General features: G+C 29.3%; 2 protein-coding genes across 2 annotated transcripts; one reads left to right on the forward strand and one right to left on the reverse strand.

Annotated features, from left to right (window-relative positions):
- On the forward strand, window positions 5,603–8,050 carry LOC18608739 (squamosa promoter-binding-like protein 3). The gene is made up of 3 exons (XM_007043573.2): window positions 5,603–5,787; window positions 5,870–6,216; window positions 7,443–8,050. Exons 1-3 carry the CDS (start codon window positions 5,659–5,661, stop codon window positions 7,672–7,674), a joined length of 708 nt encoding a protein of 235 aa, XP_007043635.2. The 5' UTR covers window positions 5,603–5,658; the 3' UTR covers window positions 7,675–8,050.
- On the reverse strand, window positions 7,440–9,742 carry LOC18608740. The gene is made up of 2 exons (XM_018116290.1): window positions 9,010–9,742; window positions 7,440–7,592 (listed from the first exon to the last, which is right to left on the reverse strand). The coding sequence occupies exons 1-2, from the start codon at window positions 9,374–9,376 to the stop codon at window positions 7,552–7,554; spliced, it is 408 nt and encodes a 135-aa protein (XP_017971779.1). The 5' UTR covers window positions 9,377–9,742; the 3' UTR covers window positions 7,440–7,551.

Here is a 9,750-nt window from a genome sequence, read left to right on the forward strand (position 1 = left end):
TTAAGTAATGGGGGGACGTGGCCCTCCCAAAAATTTTAAAATATTTTATTCATTATATATATTTTTTAATTAAGAGTGAAAGATAATATATTTATTAGGGTCACACCCCCCAAATAAGTATTATATATTTTTTAATTCTTTTCAAAATGATTTTTTGATAAAATGATATCATAAATCCTATTCAATTTTGTCCTAATTTTTAAGTTTCTCTACACTACTTTCTCTCTCTTCTTTTTCTCTTTCTCTTCTTTCTTATTTTTTTTAAAACATTTAATGAAATTTTATTACTTAATAGATGCGTGCAAAAGCCACCTCATTTTGGTAGTATTGCAACAAAAACATATAAGATATGTTCCTAATATGAGATAAGCTGCATATAATGAAATAGAACACATTTAAAATCTAGTAGTCTACCAATAAGAACAACCAAAGTTTAAAGCCATTTCCTTTTGAACGCATGGCACTTGTACAATTTCCATATAGAGCTCTCTAGTTTACAAAAAATCTAAGCAAGCATTAGTTGTCATCCTTACTGGACAGACTTCACTCTAACTTCACATCAATACTGAAAAGAAAATCATTTCATTTCTCTGATGTTAATTTACCGACCAGCATAGAGAATCTCTATTAATTTTCAAACTAGCAACATAGTGCATAAATACAATTCTTGATGGGTTGCACATGTTTTGAAGCTAAAGCCAGCAAGCATTGTTTCTTTATTTTTATTTTACTTTCTTCTTTATAACTCATCGCTGAAACACTTCATTTTTCAAACGTCGAGTACAACTTTTTTAAAAAATTATTATAAATCTTTTTTTCTTATTCCTTTTGATTTATTATTATATAAATTTATTATATATCATGAATCTTTTGCTTATTGGTTAAGTTTAATATATTAATTTTAAAAATTTTTAACCTTTATTCTTTTTCGTCTTTGACCTTCCAACAAAAGTTGACTAAGGTCACCCCTGGTCATACCATAAGGATACTAAATCTGTCCACATCTTTTGCTCAATTTTCCTACATGTATAACCATACATGTGTTTGCTATCAGAAAAAGTATTGATTTTCTAATCAATTTACCTAACAAACCATGGCAAACGAATTTCAAAATCCTGATACCTCAAGTTTAGATAAGGTTGTTGCCTACCTCTTCTTCATTTTTAATATAATGTTTAAAAAAATTTAAATTATTTTAAAAAATTAAATAAATTTTTATTTTTAATATTTTTATTTTAATCTAAATAAATCTTTATAACTCATAGTTGACTAATAACAGTTAATCAAAATGTCCCATTATCATTTTATCATGTGACGCTGACAAAGTATGTTGATATGTTATAATAAATGATAACATAACCATATGCATTTTTAATCTACATCAGTGTTATGTCAATACCACGTGAGTATAAAATGACAAGTAATATTTTGATTAATGACAATCAGTCAATCATTAGTTAAAAATTTCTATTTGACTTAAAATAAAATAGAGATATTTAATTGAACGCAAAAAAAGATTAAGTGCTTATTTGAATTTTTTTTAAAATAATTCATAAGCNAATAAGTTCTTTTACAAGTTATTATTTGTTTTTTTTTACAAAAGTTTAAGTTAGATTGTTAATTTTTTATTAATCTCTCTCTCCATTTCCTCGTATTTTTTTACAAATAAAAACAATTAAGTACACGTAATGTGTATGAAAAAGTAAAAAATAAATAATTAAAAAAACAATCATGTTTAATAATAAAAGAGCAAACGATATACAGTTTCAGACCGAATTAACGCATTTCATGTAAAGATAAAAATCTAAAATCATGGACTTAAATTTTAGTGTAGTTTTTAAAACTTTCATTTTTTCTTCTTTCCACACATGTGTATGATAAGCCACACGAAGCCAGTCATGGTATCCGTATGGGTCAACAAACTGTAAAAGCAAACGTAAAGAGTCTTAGAAAGCTCAAAAATTAATTAAGAAATATGAGTTGTAAGATGAATGGCATGAAAATGTTAACGCACACGAGAGAAATTAAGTTTAATTAATAAAACTTGTATTATTCATACATAATATCATTAGTTTTTTTTATTTTTGGTTTGGACCATTGAATATACTAAAAAAAACACTGATAAATATTATCATAACATTGCAAAAATATATCAATATTATAGTTATTTCATTATGATCATTTAATAACAATAAAAAATTGTACAGAATATATCAAAATATTATATGAAACTTATATTTATAAAATGTGATGGATTACAATTGTGTAATCAAAGTCAATGAATTTATACAGAGTTTATAAAAATATTGGATGACCTAAATTCATAAGAGGAGATCCTCACATAATTTTTTATTAAAATTGCATAATTATAAGATTAATTATGATAAAAAAGAAAAGAAAAGATAAGGAGACCCGTATATTCCCGTCCCAACAGGTCAACACCATCATTTTCCTGGATCCTTTCACCTGTCAATTCTTTATGTCTGGAATCCATAATCGAAAGACGACGCTCTAGGATTGCTCAATCAAGTAGCCCCACGTCACCAGACTCATCGCCTCACGGGGTGTTGCCCATATTAGTTATTATGAATTATACGAAAGGACGAAGAATATTTTTTAAATGATGTTATAATTAAAATAACAATGATATAAATATATTAAAATTTATAAATTATAAATTTTAATATTAAATTAAAAAATGTAAATTTATTACATTTATTTAATATTTTAAAAAAAAATATCATGCACTATTAGTAGAATTTTGTTATTATTATCTACATTTGAGTTTTCTAAGTCAATTTTTTTAAAATATTTTTACACAGTTTATTTATTTAAAATTATAAAAATTTGTTAAAAATTACTACTCATTAACATAAACTTAAATATTAGAATTAAATAAAATACGATGTAACATTGTAAATTATCAAGTTCAAGCACTAAAACATGATAATTTTTTATTCATTGATCAAAATTAAATATAAGCATCCACAAACAATATAAAATTAAATACAAAAATTAAATAATCAAATAATATATTTATAAAATAAAAAAAACTCATAATTTAAAGATATTTTTTGACATGCAGTACTATTTTCTATTAACTAGATTATAATTATGGATCCAAACTATCAAATTAATCAAAAAAATTTAGACATGAAACGTTTAAAAACTTAATTTGAATTGAAAACTACTTACAATTAAAGTCTAGATAAGTTGTTTTAAAAGAGTGAAAAATACATTCAAGGACTAAGAAGAAAAACGTCATTGCAGATGTAAGACTTGAGTTTTTTTGAAAAGGGAGAGTAATTTAGGTTTTAATTTTTTTAATAAAATTTTAAATTATAAAATGAAATTTTTTTATTTTTTCATATAGTATTTAATATAAAATACTTTTTGATAAATTTATTTGATTTAGAGTCTTTAACTCCACTCCCTACAAAATTGTAAAAAAAATTAATAAATTCACTAGTATATTAACTACATAAAATCCTAAATAAGTAGTATAATAAGTAAATATTTTTTGCAATTGAGTTATGTCATGTAACGCCGCTTTATTGAAGGTAGGCCCGCCGCTGATGAAGTACAATAAGTGGTGCATTTGAGAAGGAAAGAAGAGATGGATTGGTTATGTTCATTGTTGGTTACCAACTCACACAATTAAGCTATTGAGATTTGATCTATTTACAAGTTTTATTTATTGTAAGACAATATCAAATAATAAAAGTAAGATAAATTAATACTACTCTAATAATTATGTTGGATAAATATGTTAAGGAAACCATGTTTGATAAATGCTCAGAATGGGGATTGAATTGGGCATTTACTTGTGATTTCCCTATTTGATAGTCATCGAAGTCAGAGTGGCATGTAGGAGTAGATTTTGTAATTATGATGCTCCTACTAATTGTATAAAAAAGCTGGTGACATTTTTCTTTATCAAAAGTTGATACTAGTGTAGTAGTGTATATTTTCATAAGTATAAGTATTCTATTGATGTTTAAGTAGGGAGTCAATAGATATTTTATAATTGAGTATTTTGTAGTATTTGATTTGCTTAGTTAAAATTGAGATATTTTATAATCGGATTTGAGTAGTAAAATTATTACTCATCATAACTTCGAGTAGTGGGTGAATCCGATTATAAATAATAATTTTTAATATTCAATTTTTGTGTTATATATATATATATATATATCTATATGTATTTTTTGTTTATAAATTTTTTTGTAATTAATGTAATATTTTTTAAAAGGTATTAATTGTTTTAAATGTGATTTTAAGTTTTAATTTATTTTTATGAATTAATTTTAATCTATTAATTTAATTTTTACTAATAATATACATAAAAATTAATTTTAAAATTATTTTAATCAAGGTTTTAACTAATACATTATTTAATGGGCAGTGTCTAGACTATTTCGGATACGGATTCGATAACAATTTCAAAATTTTATTTGAGCATTTATAAGATTTGAATGCCTTATTAAATAATAAAGTTTGAGTTAAGATATCTAAAAAATAATAGATACATCGATGAGTTAAGTGATGGATGATATTGGTAAACAATAAAAGAGAGGTAAAAGAATAAATAAATATACTTACATTAACTACAGTTGAGGATCATTAGATAAAAGAATGAAATACCATTTGTTTTAATGTAAACTATTTTTCAAAAAATATTTTCAAGACTTATACTTGTTTAGAAAACGAAAAATTTATTTCACATATAAAACATTTTACAGATTAATTGAAAAAACATGTATTAATCACGTAAAATGTTTTGCACTTTTGAGGGGTGTAAGACATTTTCTGGAAAACAAAAAAAAATACTCTTAATACTAAGTCTAGGAGTATATGTTTGATAAATATTAATATTTAAATTATTCAATACTATTAAAATTAAAAAAATATTTTTTAAAGAAATTATTCAATATAGTTAAAATTTTTATTTATAAATTGAATAAATTTTACTAATAATTATAATAAAAAAATATTTAAATGATTATCATTTGATGAATACACATTTATAAGTATAGATTTTAAATGTCTTTCACAATTGATGAATATTTATATCTTTATAGTGTTATGGTAAATATCATTATTTATTTAGTCTATTTTCCCTTTTATTCCTAATTTTAATTTCAAATGAGTGAAAGCCAACTAATATTATTGTTTTATAATCAACTCCTAATTATCACACTCAAATAACTTCACCAATTAAGATAGAAAATATTTTTTACAAAATAATTCAAATAATAAAAAATATTTTTGAGAGTTAATTTAAATAATAAAATTTTTTAAATATTTAATATAAAATAAAAATTTTTTCAATTATCAAACGGACTAATAGTTAAAATTATTTTAAATAATAATTATTCCATAACGGATGCAAAGTAGTAATAGACAAAGCAACACGTAGAAGATTGTCATCCTGAATAATTTGAGACGCCGCAGAACAAACCACACAAACCTAACAGCCAATCACGCTTCCACTCATTACTGCAACATAATATAACTACTGCGGGGCCCCACCATTCACGAGAATAAGCACACATGGAAAAAATAATAAGGACTTTTCTCAGTAATTTCTTATTTTCATCAGCCTCCCCTGTGCACAACCAAGCACACGCATAAAAGACCCAGCAAAGAGGAAACAAAATGGAGCTTGTGGTCCTAACTCATCCACTCTTTCTCTCATCCTTTTACTCGCCTCTCTTACTTGTGGCTTCCTCTCCTTCTTTCTTGCTTTTTTGCTCTTTTCACTCTCTTCACACAGATAGTACTTGTGTAAGTAGCGTACGTATATATTTTCTTGTACTATTTTTTCTTTCTTTATTATTGTTAAAAGTTTTACTAATTTTGTTGAAAGATGGAAGCAAGAGGGAAGCAAAAGATGGGGAAGGGGGTGAAAAGGGAGGCAGATATGGAGTCTGATGATGATGGGAGTGAGCTGCAATTTGGTGGGTCTATGGAAGATGATGATAAGAAAAGGAAGAATGTGGTCGTCCTTGGTGGCAGTGCTGCTGCTGCTGGGTCTGGGAGGAAGGGGTTAACTGGTGCTGGTGCTATGAGGTGTTGTCAGGCAGAGAACTGTACGGCTGATCTGAGTGATGCAAAGCAGTATCATAGGAGGCATAAAGTGTGTGAACATCATTCCAAGGCTCAGGTTGTGCTCGTGGCTGGATTTAGGCAGCGCTTTTGTCAACAATGTAGCAGGTTTCGGCTCTTTTATTTGCTCCTTTGGATTTTTTATCATGTTTTTTTGGTTAGTATTAATGTCAAATGATTGATTATTTATTTGTTATGGCAAATTTGCAACTTTATTTTGCCTGATTTTAATGATTCATGTAATTGATCCCAAAAAGTTGGAAATTTTGAAAGCTTTGTTGAATAAAGTTGAATTGGTTTGACTTGTATCGAGAAAATTGCAAATTTTCTTATGCTTGCTTCAAAAGAATTTACAAGGTTAATCTCAATAGCTAAAGCTTTACAGTAGCTTTTCTTGAGCAAGAGTCACACCCCTTTTCAACTCTCAGTGGTAAAGGAAGATTCTCTTTTGAGTAAAGAGTGGTAGGATACAACAGTTGAACAAATCTTGAATAATTCTTTTGCAAGTTACAATTTTAGGCTGTTGGTTTTCTTGTACTCTGATTCTATTACTTTTTTTTATTAATTCATTTAAATAGTCGCAGAATATTTGGTCAATTTTTGGGATAATGTTGTTTTATAGGAGTATGCAAAAACCAGGACACATGTCGTTAAAGCAATAAAACTTGATTTAACTGGTATTCGTAGATTTGCTATTCTCTTTTATCCATGACTGGTTTGAAGATTATATTCCATGTCTATTGTTTAATATGCATTGACTTTGCCTTTCTATCTATGTACTCAGATGATTTCACTAACTTGTCTGATCTACTTTGCTTATGATCTTGGATTTTACTGCTACTGCTCTCTTTTCAGGTTGATTTTATTCATTTTATGAAGTTCTTTTTTCCCTCCTTTGCTTGGTTATTAATTGCTGGGACATTATACCAACTTTCGTTTTCACTCTTTCCTTCCCCTCCACAGTTCACAAGCACTCAAAATTTAGTAACTGCCACACACTTTGTACATGCTTGTTGCATTTGGATGCTATTTTCACCTTGCAATGTCTAAGATTTTTTTTTCCTTACTACAATTACAGTGATTTTTGTTTTCATCTTCCCAAAAATTAAAACATGTTTATTGACTAATATCTTGGATATTTTACTCTTTCTTCTCTAACACATACACACCCTTGCACCTCCGCCTGATGACTTCTTCTGTCACATGCTATATACTTGCTTTGTTGCTATTTGATTATGCTATCTTTATTTTCCGATGTCTAATTTATTGGAGGAGAATATATTGGAATTTCCATTTCTTACAAAAGTTTATCTGATTATTCTGACTTGATGCAGATTCCACGTGCTTTCTGAATTTGATGAAGCCAAAAGAAGTTGTCGCAGGCGTTTGGCTGGGCATAATGAGCGACGGAGGAAGAACTCCACTGAATCTCATGGGGAAGGCTCAGGCCGCAAAGGAACAGGCACCCAGTTGAAGGATATGATCTGTGGGCAGGTTGATGATAGGGGAAGGATTAAGTTGACTATTCAAGAAACTTCCACGTACGAACAGTTTCAGATCAGATGAGATCTAATTGTTTGCTCTGCAGCATATATGCTCTCTCTCTTCTGTCATTGTAGGGATGTAATGCTAGTCATATTATCATTCTGTATTATATATGTACTGCAGATCTGTATATAGGTCAAATAGAAGAGGCAACAGCAGTTTGGCATCCATTTATTGGTGCAAGAGTTGCTAGTCATGGCTCTAGCTATATGCAATATATGGCTTAACTACATAACTCATTTATGCTGCTGGGTTAGAATATTGTTGCATGTACTGCCTTGACCATCATCATGCCCTTTAATGTTATATATTGTCATTATAGTTGATTTTTTTTTTTAATCATGTGAAAATGAACTTGTCTTGAAGAGAATGGAGTCATGGATACATTTTGCATCTATGTTTAGTAGTTTGTTAAGAGTGCTTGAACATTTATTCTTCTTTGTTACTAATTCAGATATTTGTTCACTCATACTATTTTGCTATTAACTGATTCCATGGTCTAGAACTGGTAGCCGATTCCAAGGTTTACAGTAGAATGATTGATTGTGCTTCTAATAACATTTGGTTACACCTGCCTAAGGGAGAAGTATAAGGTAATTATATGCAAATTATTCTGTTTCTATTATCTACAGTCTTAACTCTTCTTGGTAAGAGGATGAAGGGAAGGGTTAGTGGTTTACCAACCAGAGATTTTCTATTGTTTGAGGAACTTCAGATGCTGTTGAAATTTGTTTTTAGCTTTCGTCTTACTCAATGTAAATATAAAGCTCATATAAGTGCAAATGCATTTCTGTAATCTTACAGCTGATGGTGATGGAATTGTGGTATTCCTCCCCAAATTCAGCAAATGACATGGGCATCCATACTCTGCATTGCAGTATGAGATGTCAGGGATGATTAAGATTGTAAAATTTCTTTTGTATGGATTTCCTTTTCCCTTTATCTCCTCTTTTGCAAGCTAGATTCGGCATGTAACAAGATGTAATTCTACTCTAAAACTCATTCCTTGATTCTGGTTCTACCTATATATGGTTAGGTGCCCGTGTTGGAGAAAACAATGAGGGAAATGCTGCTATTTCATTTAGACAAAGATGCCTTCACGGGTACATTTTTTTTTTCTTTGAAAGGCATAGTTTTATTACTTAAAGGTCTGGCAAGAGGAGACTTACAAAAGAGGGATCAAGCATGCCATGAATAATAGTAGCAGGCTACAAAAGGATAGAGGCCTGCTACGTTCTGAAGTTAAAGTGAAGTGAAACAGAGCATGGAAGCATTTTAAGACATCAATGAAACAGTGACATCAACTGAGCAAATAAACTCCAGAAATAACCAACTGAAAATGAGCATTTTAATCACCTTTCTCTGATGGTTCTGAAAGTAGGATCTGAAGTTTGAAGCTCTTATCACCGCCTGCCTTGGCCAATCCGCCTGCCAAGGTATGGGCTTCTCGTATGATGTTGTTGAAGGAGATCCCTACACTGTTGAGTAGGTAAACCTCAAGGGCATTCAAGATGTTCTTCATCCTCCACGGAGCTTTATTATGGTTGTTGACCCAGCTAATGGCATTCAAAGAGTCGCTCTCGTGGATAGCATAGAATTCAGCCAAGTTAGAGTCCTCTGTGCCAGTGTTTTCAGAATAGATGCCAAGAACGAAGCGCATATGGTCCCTGAATATCATCCCAAGAAATGACTTCCAAGTTTCATCTGTTATAATCACAATCATTTTAATAGTTAGTAGCAAAGACTTTCAAGTGAAATTTAGAAGATGACAGGGTTACTCATGATTCAATGTGCCTCTGATATCTACTTTTTTAGGAGGACGAAGGTAAATATTGCTGTCAAACAACACACATGGCAAACTTAATGTCACGGGAGGAAACTTCCCAGTATAAGCAACCACTTGGCTTGTCTTGAGGTGGAGGAGTTATTACCTGTCATGTGTGTGTTTTTGACATGTTTTGTTTTTTTAAGTTTCTGATTTCGGTTATTCACGTTTCTTGTAAGCCGTAACTTGTAAGAGCGTATGGCACTGCTTACATTGTTATCATCGCAAGAAATGACTTCCAAGTTCCACCTGTTATAATCACGATCATATTT

The sequence above is a fragment of the Theobroma cacao genome, chromosome 2, assembly GCF_000208745.1.
Source record: "Theobroma cacao cultivar B97-61/B2 chromosome 2, Criollo_cocoa_genome_V2, whole genome shotgun sequence".
Lineage (NCBI taxonomy): Eukaryota > Viridiplantae > Streptophyta > Magnoliopsida > Malvales > Malvaceae > Theobroma > Theobroma cacao.

Coding starts and splice junctions, on each gene's coding strand:
- LOC18608739 (XM_007043573.2), top strand. CDS start 5,659: ATGGAGCTTGTGGTCCTAACTCATCCACTCTTTCTCTCATCCTTTTAC. Junction 5,788..5,869: donor TTCACACAGATAGTACTTGT/GTAAGTAGCGTA, acceptor TTTTGTTGAAAG/ATGGAAGCAAGAGGGAAGCA. Junction 6,217..7,442: donor TTTTGTCAACAATGTAGCAG/GTTTCGGCTCTT, acceptor GACTTGATGCAG/ATTCCACGTGCTTTCTGAAT.
- LOC18608740 (XM_018116290.1), bottom strand. CDS start 9,376: ATGATTGTGATTATAACAGATGAAACTTGGAAGTCATTTCTTGGGATG. Junction 7,593..9,009: donor TTCAGAACCATCAGAGAAAG/GTGATTAAAATG, acceptor ACCTGCCCACAG/ATCATATCCTTCAACTGGGT.